The 15,665-nt window shown below is 49.5% G+C and overlaps 1 protein-coding gene across 2 annotated transcripts in view; it reads left to right on the forward strand.

The window, feature by feature from the left end:
• Positions 1 to 15,665, forward strand: part of DYNC1H1 (dynein cytoplasmic 1 heavy chain 1) — a 916,572-nt gene that overhangs the window by 319,043 nt on the left and 581,864 nt on the right. For both annotated transcript variants that reach the window (XM_069208347.1, XM_069208346.1), the window contains exon 40: positions 13,052 to 13,173. In XM_069208347.1, coding sequence (XP_069064448.1) covers positions 13,052 to 13,173 — 122 coding nt within the window. The remainder of the gene's footprint in view (positions 1 to 13,051; positions 13,174 to 15,665) is intronic.

A 15,665-nucleotide genomic window follows, 5' to 3' on the forward strand; every position in this document is an offset into this window, starting at 1 on the left:
GTGGAACTTCCAGTGTTCTTTCCACAGCCAGATACCGTAGCTGAAAGGGCACTACATACATTAGATGTCAAAAGAGCATTAATGTATTACATTGACAGAACAAAAAACATCAGAAAGACTAAACAACTCTTTATTGCATTTCAAAAACCTCACGCAGGAAACCCAATTTCAAAACAAGGTATAGCCAGATGGATACTTAAATGCATCCAAATCTGCTACCTTAAAGCTAAACGACAGCTGCCCATTACACCAAGGGCACACTCAACCAGAAAGAAAGGTGCTACCATGGCCTTTCTAGGAAACATCCCAATGCAAGAAATATGTAAGGCAGCCACATGGTCTACGCCTCACACATTCACCAAGCACTACTGTGTAGACGTGTTATCCGCACAACAAGCCACAGTAGGTCAAGCCGTATTAAGGACATTATTTCAGACTACTTCCACTCCTACAGGCTGATCCACCGCTTTTGGGGAAATAACTGCTTACTAGTCTATGCAGAACATGCGTATCTACAGCGACAGATGCCATCGAACTGAAAATGTCACTTACCCAGTGTACATCTGTTCGTGGCATCAGTCGCAGTAGATTCGCATGTGCCCACCCGCCTCCCCGGGAGCCTGTAGCAGTTTGGAAGTTACCTTCAATTATTTCTATATGTATCATCTCAACCTTAAATAGGTGCATACTTAGTCACTCCATTGCATGGGCACTATTACTACAATTCAACTCCTACCTCACCCTCTGCGGGGAAAAACAATCGAAGATGGAGTCGACGCCCATGCGCAATGGAGACAAAAGGAGGAGTCACTCGGTCCCGTGACTCGAAAGACTTCTTCGAAGAAAAACAACTTGTAACATTCCGGCCCAACACCAGATGGCGAGCTATTGCAGAACATGCGAATCTACTGCGACTGATGCCACGAACAGATGTACACTGGGTAAGTGACATTTTCATTTTCTATACAAAAACCTATTGGCTGGATTTGTCTCTGAGTGTGTGTACCTCATTAATTGTCTATGTGTATGTACAACAAATGCTTAACACTACTCCTTGGATAAGCCTACTGCTCGACCACACTACCACAAAATAGAGCATTAGTATTATCTATTTTTACCACTATTTTACCTCTAAGGGGAACCCTTGGACTCTGTGCATGCTGTTCCTTACTTTGAAATAGCACATACAGAGCCAACTTCCTACAGTAAGCACCTATCAGGAGGGGTCTCTGACGTCCCCTGCTGGCACTGGCCACTCAGAGGTCTCTATTGTGCCCTCACGCCTCTGCATTCAAGATGGCAGAGGTCTGGGACACACTGGAGGAGCTCTGGGCACCTCCCCAGGGGAGGTGCTGGTCAGGGGAGTAGTCACTCCCCTTTTCTTTGTCCAGTTTTGTGCCAGAGCAGGGCTGGGGGGATCCCTGAACTGGTGTAGACTGCCTTATGCAAGGAGGGCACCATCTGTGCCCTTAAAAGCATTTCCAGAGGCTGGGGGAGGCTACTCATCCCCAGCCCTTCACACCTATTTCTAAAGGGAGAGGGTGTTACACCCTCTCTCAGAGGAAATCCTTTGTTCTGCCTTCCTGAGACTGGGCTGCATAGGCCCCAGTGGGGGCAGAAACCTGTCTGAGGGTTGGCAGCAGCGGTAGCTGCAGAGGGAACCCCGGAAAGTTAGTTTGGCAGTACCCGGGCTCTATGCTGGAGCTCTGGGGATGCATGGGGGGGGGGGGGGGGGGGGGGTTGACGTCAACTGGTGCAACCCGGATTATGCAAGGAGGGCACCAAATTTTCCCTTGAAAGGTGTCTAAGAGCTGGGGTGCTCAGATGCCACCCCAGCTCTTTGACACCTAATACACGGGGGAAGGAGGTCACACCGCTCCCTTCCAGGAAATATTTTGTTCTATCTTCCTCTGCATGAGCCAGCCTCATCAGCAAGAGGGCAGAACAATGTCTGGGGTTGGCAGCATTGTGGGCTAGCAGCCATACCCCGTAAGGCAGAACTGGAGGATCCTCTAAGAAACCCACAGAGTACAGTGGATCATGCAACTAGCACTGGAATTGGTGTAGTTGAATGATTCCAACTTGTTTCATACCAAACATGCCTCGTTCGGAGAAGCCTTTATGTAGTTGGAGGAACACTACTGTTGATCATTGTCCACTACATACCTCAAGATGGCTTTTTAGCACTTATGAAGCCCAGGAAATGGAGTCTGGGGTTTGTAGGGGCACCTCTGCTTTTGGGGTGTTCCCTCACACTTAGGGACATGCTCCCTGCCCTAGTGCTGAAGGTCTTACCAGACGAGTGACTTGGTGTGCAAGTGCAGTGACCAGGATACAAGGCATGTCTTATATCTGTGGTGAAAGGGGGCATGCACCATTTCACGCAGGCAGCAATGGCAGGACTGCAGACAGTTTGCATGGGCTGCCATGAGTGGCACAATACATGCTAGGAGGACCCCTGGTGTGTCAGGTACCTAAGTACAATTTACTGGGGACTTACATAGGTGCACCAGTATGCCAATTGTAGGGGTAAAGTTTACCAAGCAGCCAAATTTAGAGGAGAGAGCACAGCCCCTGGGATCCTGGTTAGCAGGATCCCAGTGAATTACAGTCTAAACACAATGACATTAGGCAAAATCTGGGGTTAATTATGCTAGAAAGATGGCAGTTTACTACACAGGCCTTGCAGCACTAAGGCAGGGTGCATTGTATTACATGTGAGGGCATATCTGTGCAAGCAGATATGCCCCTGCTGTGTCTTTGTTGATTCTCAGACATAGTAAGTGATCAGGAAAGGTATTTCAAATGACTCTGCTGGACACTGGTCACATCAACATGATGGCTTCACTGGAGATAGGGATGTTTGGTATCAAACATCTCGTATTGGTGAGCCCACACTGGTGCCAGTGTTGGAATTTACCAATAAATACCCCTGAGGCCACCTTCATGACACCCCCTGAAAGCTCCTAGCGTATTGACTTGACTGGTCCTGACCATAGCTACGTTTCTGACCCCCTATACATCCAACTCTTTGCAATTACCTGAGGTTTGTAAGGTGAGAGCCAGCTCTCGCGGTGGCCAGAGACAAAAGCCAGCAGTGGGGCAGGGGTGTTGACACCTCCTCCAGGCAGGATAGACATTCCAGGTCAGGAAGCTTTAAAGGTCTAGCCTCCTTTGTAATGCAATTCAAGTCTCTACAAATGGTGGAGATGATCAAACCCCCCTGTCCTGACTCCACTTGTTTGTAGCAAGACAGAGAGGAGAATTGGTCAGATGATGAGGTGTACCCACTCCATTCCATTCCCCACCCCTAAGGTGGATAAGCTGAAGTGAACACCACTTTTTAAATGTCTCCATCTTGTTGTAGGTGGAATTTGATGTATAGGGTCAGGGTTATGCTTCCTTCCCAAGAGAAGTGGTCATAAAGAGGGTGTAGCCACCCTAAAGGTGGGCAACCTATTTGCTGCCACCTGGCACTCCTTGTAATGCCCCTAAGTTGAGTTTTTAGATGGCACCTCTGAACCCAAGAAATCGGATCCCTGCTGACCTGAAGATGGGGGCCACTCCAGAGACACAAAAGCCAAGAACTGAAGATACATGACGGATTTGGCACCAACCCGGCCAGCCGGCCTGCTTGTAGACTTTGACAATTGTAAGAAAGGTGTCTTGTCCTCAAGCCGCTGAAACTTAGTGAAGCCCTGGGAGACTGCCTGCCCCCAGCACAAGGTACTTCTGTGGAGTAGCAGAGCTGCTTCCCTGCATCCTGCATCCTTGAAGGCCCCCAAGAATCGCTGAAGAAGACTCCAGCCTGCCAAAACCTCTGCCAGACAGCTCCACTACTCCTGAGCCCCCCAACCTGTGTTGAAGTAGGCCAATGGTGCCATTCTGGTTCTCAGCCTGTCTAGAGATAAAGTCAATAATGGGTTTTCACACTATTACCTTCATTTCGACACCTGCAGTCTGTTTATGCAGGTCCTCCCTAAACCACAATTGCCTCCAGTGACTGCAACCCCGATGGTCCACTGCACCTCTGCACCTGGATGCTCTGGACCGAGAAGAAGAGGATCACTGGTATCTGTGTGTCCTCCAGGCTTGTGAGACTTGAGACCACTTGTTGGTACACCTGGACTGGTCCCCCAGTCCACGCCTGCAGCCTGTTCTGTGGGCCCACCTCCACAGCCACTGGTGACGGAGATCCAAGAACCCTCTGCAACCGGACGCCCCAGACCAAGGAGATGAGGACCACTTGTGTCCATACATTCCTGAGCATTGCAAGACCTCAGGCCACTTGGTGGCTTACACAAACAGGAAGCCCATTAGCAGCCTGCAACTTTTCACAGTGACCGATATCCTTAAGAATGCATTGGGGACCAGATGCTTTTTTGCACCCTGCAGCCGTCCGCCCCATGCAGCTAAAGGTGTACTGTGGGTGCTGCCTTGGACCTTGCCCACTCCTCACCTTAAACCCAGGAAATTGGTTTTGTAATCTACCTGTTTGCTGACTTTGTTTCCCTCCCCTAGGCTAACATTGAAGAACTCAAAAAATTGCAGTGTCCATTTTTGCAGGTAAAAATTATTTATGCTTAAAATTGTGCTATCCTTGTAACAAAGTTCTTGGTTTCAAAATATATATAAAAAGTGGTATTTTTCAAAATCGGTCATAGATTTATGTTTTGAATGTCTTTTATTTCCTCTCTGAGTACAACAAATGCTTAGCACTACCCTCTGATACGCCTAACTACTTGTCCACACTACCACAAATAGAGCATTAGTCCTATCTAGTTTTGACTCTGCAGACCAGTTGGGAATCCACTGGACTTTCTGCACAGTGTATTTCTTTTGAATGCACTATATAGAGAGCCATCTTCCTACAACAATTCTACCCAGCGAGTCAATCGTATCCAGTCCACATCGAATCGTGAATTGGGATTCCAAGTAGGCCTGACCATGCCAGTGAGCCTACTGAGGCAACTCTAGTCTCAGAGGGTGGGGTGAATGTAGCTACCCTGGCTGTCTGGCCCAGTAATCTGAAGAGAGATAGACATTAACCACATATTATTGGGATTAGAGTTGAAGCGCTAAGAGACACTGGTGCCAGTGTCCCCCTGATGCCTGAGCAACTGATGTGTTCAGATCAATACTTGACCAGTGGAACATATACAGTCCTCAGTGTTGATAATCGGGCTAAGGTGCATCCCATGGTTATGGTATCCTTAGAGTGAGGCGGGGTTACTGGCTGGAAGAAGGTGGTGGTGTCTCCAGCAATTCCTATACAATGTTTGCTAGGCAATGATCTGGAAATCTAAGCATGGGCTGAGGTTGAAAGAAAGACCCCATGCAGCTATACTGGATATACCTGAATGAGTGTGCATCAAAACCAAATCACAAGCAAAGCCCAGAGTGCAAAAGTAGAGTTGGAGTCTGGAATAATGACCCAACTTACAAAGAGAAAGGCAAGAAGAAACCAGCTTTCCAAACAGATGCCAGATCAGGTCCCCTGTTCTCAGGGAGAAGTCTAGTCGGCCTCAGCGGGAACTGAGCCCCACAAGCTTGGGCCTTACACAGCACAGTTCTTGGGCCCAGGAGACCCTCTAGGGAAGATCTGTGTGAGAGGCAGAGCACCTATCCTACTCTTGAGCGCCTGAGACAGCAAGCTGCTGATCAGGAGAATGGAGATATCAGTGGCATTCACAGGACCTATTGGGAGGAGGGACTCCTTTTCACTGAGACCAGAGACCCCAAACCTGGTGCCACTGGGAGAGCGGTAATGCATCAGCAGTGTAGTAAGTTTCTCCTCACTTTGGCCAATGATGTCGCTCTAGCTGGGCATTCTGGCCAGGCTAAAACATGATGTAGGTTGGTGAACCACCTTAACTGGCCAGGTGTGTTCCAGAAGGATTAAAGAGTTTTGTAACTCCTGTGCCACCAGTCAAGCCAGTGGTAAGATAGGTGGCCACCCAAAGCCCCCCCTTAATTCCTTTTCCAGTGGTTGGGGTTCCCTTTGAAAGGTTAGGGATTGACATTGTCAGTCTCTGTGACCCTCCAACTGCATCAGCAAACAGACTCAAACTGGTTGAAGGGGATCATGCAAACAGGTATCCTGATGCAATTCCCCTGAGGAGTATTAGTGCCCCTGGAGTAGCTAGGGCCCTCATTGGTATCTTTACCAGAGTATGCTTTCCAAGTGAGGGGGTGCCAGACAGAGTTACAAGCTTTGTGTCTGGCTACCTGAAACACATGTGGGATGAATGTGGTGTGACCTATACGTTCACTACCGCCTACCACCCACAAACCGGTGGCCTTGTTGAGAGATTCAACAAGACATTGAAAGGTATGATTGGTTGACTCTCTGGAAAAACCTGGAATTTTGAGTATGCACTGGCCCCCGTCTATTTGACAGTACTTACACAGAGATCTTCCTATTAGTGTTTTAGGAAGGCAACTGGTCTATTTTATTTGTGCTTAGCTGTATTCCAGGTTTGAGGATGAGTGTAAGGTCAGCCATTCGCATGTTATTGGTGATGTTTTGACCCAGTAAGAAAGAGTTAAACAACTCTGCGAGTAGGGTATGTAGGAAGTTGGCTCTGTATGTGCTATTTCAAAGTAAGGAATAGCATGCACAAGGGTTCCCCTTAGAGGTAAAATAGTGGTAAAAAGAGATAGTACTAATGCTCTATTTTGTTGTAGTGTGGTCGAGCAGTAGGCTTATCAAAGGAGTAGTGTTAAGCATTTGTTGCACATACACATATACAATAAATGAGGTACACACACTCAGAGACAAATCCAGCCAATAGGTTTTGTTATAGAAAAATATCTTTTCTTAGTTTATTTTAAGAACCACAGGTTCAAATTTTACATGGAATAGCTCTTTTGAAAGGTATTGCAGGTAGGTACTCTAGGAACTTTGAATCATTACTTTAGCATGTATACTTTTTACATAAAACACAATAAGCTGTTTTAAAAGTGGACACAGTGCAATTTTCACAGTTCCTGGGGGAGGTAAGTTATTGTTAGTTTCAACAGGTAAGTAAGGCACTTACAGGTTTCAGTTTTAGGTCCAAGGTAGCCCACCGTTGGGGGTTCAGAGCAACCCCAAAGTTATCACACCAGCAGCTCAGGGCCGGTCAGGTGCAAAGGTCAAAGAGGTGCCCAAAACACATAGGCTATAATGGAGAGAAGGGGGTGCCCCGGTTCCAGTCTGCCAGCAGGTAAGTACCCGCGTCTTCGGAGGGCAGACCAGGGGGGTTTTGTAGGGCACCGGGGGGGACACAAAGTAGCACAGAAAGTACACCCTCAGCAGCGCGGGGGCGGCCGGGTGCAGTGTGCAAACACGCGTCGGGTTTCCTTCAGGTTTCAATGGGAGACCAAGGGGTCTCTTCAGCGATGCAGGCAAGGGGGGGGGGCTCCTCGGGGTAGCCACCACCTGGGCAAGGGAGAGGGCCTCCTGGGGGTCACTCCTGCACAGAAGTTCCGTTTCTTTAGGGGCTGGGGGCTGCGGGTGCAGGGTCTTTTCCAGCCGTCGGGAAATGGAGTTCAGACAGTCGCGGTCAGGGGGAGCCTGGGGATTCCCTCTGCAGGCGTCGCTGTGGGGGCTCAGGGGGGACAACTTTGGTTACTCACAGTCGTAGAGTCGCCGGAGGGTCCTCCCTGAGTTGGTTGTTCTCCACCAGTCGAGTCGGGGTCGCCGGGTGCAGTGTTGCAAGTCTCACGCTTCTTGCGGGGAATTGCAGGGGTCTTTAAATCTGCTCCTTGTAACAAAGTTGCAGTTCTTTTGGAGCAGTGCCGCTGTCCTCGGGAGTTTGTCTTTTTCGAAGCAGGGCAGTCCTCAGAGGATTCAGAGGTCGCTGGTCCCTTGGAAAGCGTCGCTGGAGCAGGTTTCTTTGGAAGGCAGGAGACAGGCCGGTAAGTCTGGGGCCAAGGCAGTTGCTGTCTTCTGTTCTTCCTCTGCAGGGGTTTGTCAGCTCGGCAGTCCTTCTTGTGGTTGCAGGAATCTAACTCTTTAGGTTCAGGGAAGCCCTTAAATACTAAATTTAAGGGCGTGTTTAGGTCTGGGGGGTTAGTAGCCAATGGCTACTAGCCTTGAGGGTGGGTACACCCTCTTTGTGCCTCCTCCCAAGGGGAGGGGGTCACATCCCTAATCCTATTGGGGGAATCCTCCATCTGCAAGATGGAGGATTTCTAAAAGTTAGTCACCTCAGCTCAGGACACCTTAGGGGCTGTCCTGACTGGCCAGTGACTCCTCCTTGTTATTCTCATTATTTTCTCCGGCCTTGCTGCCAAAAGTGGGGGCCGGGGCCGGAGGGGGCGGGCAACTCCACTAGCTGGAGTGTCCTTCGGGGCTGTGACAAAGGGGTGAGCCTTTGAGGCTCACCGCCAGGTGTTACAGCTCCTGCCTGGGGGAGGTGTTAGCATCTCCACCCAGTGCAGGCTTTGTTACTGGCCTCAGAGTGACAAAGGCACTCTCCCCATGGGGCCAGCAACATGTCTCTAGTGTGGCAGGCTGCTGGAACCAGTCAGCCTACACAGACAGTCGGTTAAGTTTCAGGGGGCACCTCTAAGGTGCCCTCTGTGGTGTATTTTACAATAAAATGTACACTGGCATCAGTGTGCATTTATTGTGCTGAGAAGTTTGATACCAAACTTCCCAGTTTTCAGTGTAGCCATTATGGTGCTGTGGAGTTCGTGTAAAACAGACTCCCAGACATATACTCTTATGGCTACCCTGCACTTACAATGTCTAAGGTTTTGCTTAGACACTGTAGGGGCACAGTGCTCATGCACTGGTACCCTCACCTATGGTATAGTGCACCCTGCCTTAGGGCTGTAAGGCCTGCTAGAGGGGTGTCTTACCTATACTGCATAGGCAGTGAGAGGCTGGCATGGCACCCTGAGGGGAGTGCCATGTCGACTTACTCATTTTGTTCTTACTAGCACACACAAGCTGGTAAGCAGTGTGTCTGTGCTGAGTGAGGGGTCTCTTAGGGTGGCATAATACATGCTGCAGCCCTTAGAGACCTTCCCTGGCATCAGGGCCCTTGGTACCAGAGGTACCAGTTACAAGGGACTTATCTGGATGCCAGGGTGTGCCAATTGTGGAATCAAAAGTACAGGTTAGGGAAAGAACACTGGTGCTGGGGCCTGGTTAGCAGGCCTCAGCACACTTTCAATTCAAAACATAGCATCAGCAAAGGCAAAAAGTCAGGGGGTAACCATGCCAAGGAGGCATTTCCTTACAGGGTACTTTCAAACAATGTATAGAAAACCTTATTGTACTCATCCTGGCTGTAGGAAAGTGCCACTGTTGGCATGGTTATCCCTACCTTTTGCACCTAGTGTTGAAGCCAACTTTGAAAGTGTGCTGGAACCCTGCCAACCAGGCCCCAGCACCAGTGTTCGTTCCCTAAACCTGTACCTTTGTTTCCACAATTGGCACAGCCCTGGCACACAGTTAAGGCCCTTTTAAAAGATACCTATGGTACCAAGGGCTCTGTGGCCAGGGAAGGTCTCTAAGGGCTGAAGCATTTTGTATGCCACCCTGTGGACCCCTCACTCAGCCCATGCACACTGCCTTGCAGGTTGTGTGTGGTGGTGGGGAGAAAGACAGTTGACATGGCACCCCTCTCAGGGTAGATATAAGGAGGAGGGACCGGGAGGTTAACTGGTCCAGTGTACAATCTCCCAATGATGATGTTACAAATAAAGGTACACTGTTCCACGTATCCTGTAATGGCCTAGGGGACCTGAAATCTCAGGAGCAAGAGCCCTGAAGCATCACAATGGATGATCAGTATCATCATCGGTAAATGCTCCTCACCAGGCCGGCGCTGCAACGCCTGACTGGCTCCCCGTGAGTGGGGCTCTAAGCCGTGCTGTTCTGATAGTGACTGGTGGGTTCAAACTTTCTGGAAAGAATGCCTAAGTTCCGGCACCAGCACATATAGGAGAGAACAGAAAAAATGAGAATCTAAAATTGGTTATTCATCACCACAAATATCATAATTGTAATCAATGTGAGTAGATGAAGACCAAGATTAAAAGCAGGAAGGAGAGTAACAGTATTGAGTATATAATGCTCAATTACTCTCAAACAAGCAACAAATGTGTGAGGTCTACACTTATTGTAGTACCTCTAGAAAAAGGTCAACATGTTTCGCGTCGTGTGGTCCAAAAGGATCCAATGACGCTTCATCAGGACCAACATTTAGTTCTTCTCCAGTTCAAGAAAAAGTCTTAGCATTAGAAAACATAAACCGGTCACTTACATTGAAGTAAACTGGCTAGGTCAAAGTCAAGTTGTCCATCCCCAAATAGAAAACAGGCTCCTTGGGAGGCGTGTTCCAAGGACTCAGTACAACACTGTGTAAGTCTGGATCTGGTCCAAAATGTAGGACCTACCCTCCGGAACATGCTCACAACCCACTGCCTGTGGCATAGTTGTCACCCCTCTAGCAGGCCTTACAGCCCTTACGCAGGGTGCACTATACCCCAGGTGAGGGCATAGCTGTATGAGCAATATGCACCTACAGTGTCTAAGTCCATTCTTAGACATTGTAAGTGCAGGGTAGCCATATTGACTGTATGGTCTAGGAGTTTGTCATTGCGAACTCCACAGCACCTAAATGGCTTCACTGAATACTGGAAAGTTTGGTATCAAACTTCTCAGCACAATAAACCCATGCACACAGAGGACATCTTAGAGATGTCCCCTGTATGTTAGCCCAACTGCTAGTGTAGGACTCACCGGTCTGTGGCAGCCTGACAATTTCAGGCAAGTTTCTGACCACATGGGGTGAGTGCATTTGTGCATTCTGTGGTCAGAAACAAAGCGTGTCCTGGGTGGAGGTGCTTCACACCTCCCCCTGCAGGAACTGTAACACCTGGCAGTGAGCCTCAAAGGTTCAAGCCTCGGGGTACAGTGCCCCAGGGCACTCCAGCTAGTGGAGATACCCGCCCCCCCTGTATGAAGCCCTAGTTTTGGCAGCAAGTCCAGTGGGAAAATTTGAGAAAACAGGGAGGAGTGACCACCCCAGCCAGAACCACCCCTAAGGTGTCCAGAGCTGAGGTGACACCCCTCCCGCACCCCCTCCCCTGCAGAATCCTCCATCGTGGTTTGGAGAACAGGGACCAATAGAGATAGGAATGTGCCCCCTCCCCAAAGAGAGTGGACACGAGGATGTAGCCACCCTCAGGGACAGTAGCCATTGGCTACAGCCCCCCCGACCCGAACACGACCCTGAAACCAGGATTTAAGGGCTTCCCTGAACCCAGCTCACCAGATTCCTGCCGACCTACAAGAAGGACTGCTAAGCTGAAACCTCCAGCAGAGAAGGAGGAAGACAACTGCTTTGGCCCCAGTCCTAACGGCCTGTCTCCTGCTTCAGAGAACCTGCAAAAAGACCAGCGATGCGTCCAGCGGGCCCAGCGACCTCTGCCAACTCCAGAGGACTACCCTGCACCCAAAAGGACCAAAAACTCCAGAGGACAGCGGCTCTGTCTGAAGAAACCTACAACTAAGGACTCCCACCTCAATCCAGATGTGTGAGTCCGATGCCCACAGCCCGTGTCCAGGTGGTCCACCCAGCAAGAAAGGGTCCCCAGGTGATTGTGAGCAAGTGCCTACCATGGGTTGACCTCCCCCCACCACGACGACACCTGCAGGGGGAATCCCGAGGCCCCCCTGACTGCGAGCTCCAGATGAAGATATCCGACGCCTAGAGAGACCGACCCCGGTGCCTTATCGTTCAGCAGGCAGCCCTCCTCCCTGTTCGACCACTGGTGTGCCCGAGAACCTCCCCCCTCGCTTGCAGCCTCTGAGTGACCCCTGAGGTCTCCTCATAGACCAGCGTTGGAAACCCAACGTCCTGTTTGCACCCGACTGCCCCTGTGCCGCGGAGGGTTTGTGTTTGGTGCCTACTTGTGACCCCTCCAGTACTCCTCTAATCCCCCCTGGTCTGCCCTGAGTCACAGGTACTTACCTGCTGGCTGACCATATTCTGAGTACCCCCTGTGTCCATAGGAGCCCACATTAAGTTTGCTCAACTTTGCCCTCTGCATCCGGCCAGCCCAGTGTTGGTGGTGGGAGTTTGGGGTTAACTTGAACCCCAACTGGTGGACTTCCGAAAACCAGGAGACTGAGACTAAGTGTTGTACTTACCTGTAAACAGATCTAACTTTTCTTCCCCCCAGGAACTGTTTGGAAATTGCACAGTGTCCATTTTCAAAATCGCTTTTGGCAATAATTCAAAAACTGTATTACTTACCTATTTCAAGCCAAGTATTGTTGATACCTGTGTGAAATACCAAACTTTGCAGGTACTTACCTGCAACTTGAATCTTGTGGTTCTAAAAATAAATTAAGAAAATATATTTTTTCAATATTAAAAACCATTGCTCTGGAGTTAAGTCATTGAGTGTGTGCTTCTTCTATTTTCTGTGTATGTACAGCAAACACTTTGCACTACCCGGTAAGCCTAACTGCTCGACCACAAATAGAGCATTAGTATTATCTACTATAGCCTCTGTCAAGCCTCTGGGGATCCCCTGGACTCTGTGCACACTATATCTCACTCTGATATGCTATATACAGAGCCAGCTTCCTACACTGGCGATAGGCTTTTTTGAGTTGCTGTGGTCACATCTCTGTTAACATATCCTACTCTTTATTATGTTACCCAGGTCCAGCAACATATGATTTTGTAGTTAGTGTAGCATTCAAACATTCCCCACCATATTGATGAGATTCTAGGCCATAGATATGCCTGTAAAAGCTCTTTTTCCCATCTCATTGTGAATTACCTGGCCACTCCACTCAAATGGGGTATACGTAACTTGATGTTTTGAGTTTTAAGTCTCGGAGCCAGACATGTATTGACTTGATTGTCCGTCTCACAGAAGAATAGTTTACATGTCAGCTTCTACTCTCGTTTTGCTTTTTGCTAGCATCTCCAAGTCCTTATTTTCTCTGCTCCTACATGTTTGAAAGGTTACAACTATAATATGCAGGCTATCACATATGTTCTAAATTCATTTGTTTTCATTTTTCTTTTTAAAGATGGTGGAACATGGAGGTTTCTATCGTACATCAGATCAAACATGGGTGAAACTAGAAAGAATTCAGTTTGTTGGAGCTTGCAACCCTCCTACAGACCCTGGAAGGAAACCGCTATCCCATAGGTAATGTCTGCCAGTTATTGACTCTGTAATGCCATTCACTCAATGATTAAACTCTAACATTTGTGTAGGACGTTGTGTAAGGAAATGCCTCCTTGGCATGGTTACCCCCTGACTTTTTGCCTTTGCTGATGCCAAGTTATGATTTGAAAGTGTGCTGGAACCCTGCTAACCAGGCCCCAGCACCAATGTTCTTTCCCTAAACTGTACCTTTGTCTCCACAATTGGCACAACCCTGGCACTCAGGTAAGTCCCTTGTAACTGGTACCCCTGGTACCAAGGGCCATGATGCCAGCTAACGTCTCTAAGGGATGCAGCACGTCTTATGCCACACTAGGGAACCCTCGCTCAGCACATAAACACTGCTTGCCAGCTTGTGTGTGGTGGTAGGGAGAAAATGACTAAGTCAACATGGCTCTCCCCTCAGAGTCATGAGGGGCCAACCTCACACTGCCTGTGGCATAGGTAAGTCACCCCTCTAGCAGGACTTACAGCCCTAAGGCAGGGTTCACTATACCACAGGTGAGGGCATAGGTGCATGAGCACTATACCCCTACAGTGTCTAAGCAAAATCTTACACATTGTAAGTGCAGGGTAGCCATAAGAGTGTATAGTCTGGGAGTTTGTCAGACACGAACTCCACAGCACCATAATGGCTACTCTGAAAACTGGGAAGTTTGGTATCAAACTTCTCAGCACAAAAAATGCACACTGATGCCACTGTGCACTTTATTGTAAAATACACCTAGATGGCATCTTAGAGATGCCCCCTGAAAACATACCTGACTTCCAGTGTGGGCTGACTAGTATTTGCCAGCCTGCCACACACCAGGCATGTTGCTGGCCACATGGGGAGAGTGCCTTTGTCACTCTGTGGCCAGTAACAAAGCCTGTACTGGGTGGAGGTGCTTCACACCTCTCCCTGCAGGAACTGTAACACCAGGCGGTGAGCTTCAAAGGCTCACCCCCTTTGTTACAGCGCCACAGGGCATCCCAGCTAGTGGAGATGCCCGCCCCTCCGGCCACTGCCGCCACTTTTGGTGACAAGGCTGGCGGAGATAATGAGAAAAACAAGGAGGAGTCACCCTCCAGTCAGGACAGCCCCTAAGGTGTCCTGAGCTGGGGTGACTCTTACTTTGAGAAATCCTCCATCTTGTAGAATGAGGATTCCCCTAATAGGATTAGGGATGTGCCCCCCTCCTCACAGGGAGGAGGCACAAAGAGGGTGTAGCTACCCTCAAGAACAGTGGCCATTGGCTACTGCCCTCCCAGACCTAAACACACCCCTAAATTCAGTATTTAGGGGCTCCCAGAACCAAAGAAGACGGATTCCTGCAACCTAAAGAAGAAGGACTGCTGACCTGAAGCCCTGCAGTGAAGACGGAGACGACAACTGACTTGGCCCCAGCCCCACCGGCCTGTCTCCCTACTTCGAAGAAAACTGCAACAGCGAAGCATCCAACAGGGTCCAGTGACCTCTGAAGCCTCAGAGGACTACTCTGTATCTAATGGACCAAGAAACTCCAGAGAACAGCGACCCTGTTCGAGAAACTGCAACTTTCTGCAACAAAGAAGCAACTTTAAAGACACCACGTTTCCTGCCGGAAGCGTGAGACTTTCCACTCTGCACCCGACGCCCCCGGCTCGACCTGCGGAAAAATAACACTACAGGGAGGACTCACCGGCGACTGCGAGTCCGTGAGTAGCCAGAGTTGACCCCCCTGAGCCCCTACAGCGACGCCTGCAGAGGAAATCCAGAGGCTCCCCCTGACCGCGACTGCCTGTAACAAGGATCCCGACGCCTGGAAGCAGCACTGCACCCGCAGCCCCCAGGACCTGAAGGAACCAAACTCCAGTGCAGGAGCGACACCCAGGCGACCCTCTGCCTAGCCCAGGTGGTGGCTACCCTGAGGAGCCCCCCTGTGCCTGCCTGCATCGTTGAAGAGACCCCCCGGGTCTCTCCATTGATTCCTATCAGAAACCCAACACCTCTTTGCACTCTGCACCTGGTTGCCCCTGTGCTGCTGAGGGTGTACTTTCTGTGCATGCTTGTGCTCCCCCCCGTGCCCTACAAACCCCCCCCGGTCTGCCCTCTGAGGATGTGGGTACTTACCTGCTGGCAGACTGGAACCGGGGCACCCCCTTCTCCATTGAAGCCTATGCGTTTTGGGCACCACTTTGACCTCTGCACCTGACCGGCCCTGAGGTGCTGGTGTGGTAACTTTGGGGTTGCCCTGAACCCCCAACGGTGGGCTACCTTGGACCCAACGTTGAACCCTGTAAGTGTTTTTCTTACCTGTGAACTTAACATTTACTTACCTCCCCCAGGAACTGTTGATTTTTGCAGTGCCCACTTTTAAAATAGCTTATTGCCATTTTTGTCAAAACTGTACATGCTGTTGTGATTATTCAAAGTTCCTAGAATACCTGAGAGAAATAGCTTTCATTTGAAGTATTACTTGTAAATCTTGAAACTGTGGTTCTTAAAATAAACT

Source organism: Pleurodeles waltl, chromosome 9 (assembly GCF_031143425.1).
Source record: "Pleurodeles waltl isolate 20211129_DDA chromosome 9, aPleWal1.hap1.20221129, whole genome shotgun sequence".
Lineage (NCBI taxonomy): Eukaryota > Metazoa > Chordata > Amphibia > Caudata > Salamandridae > Pleurodeles > Pleurodeles waltl.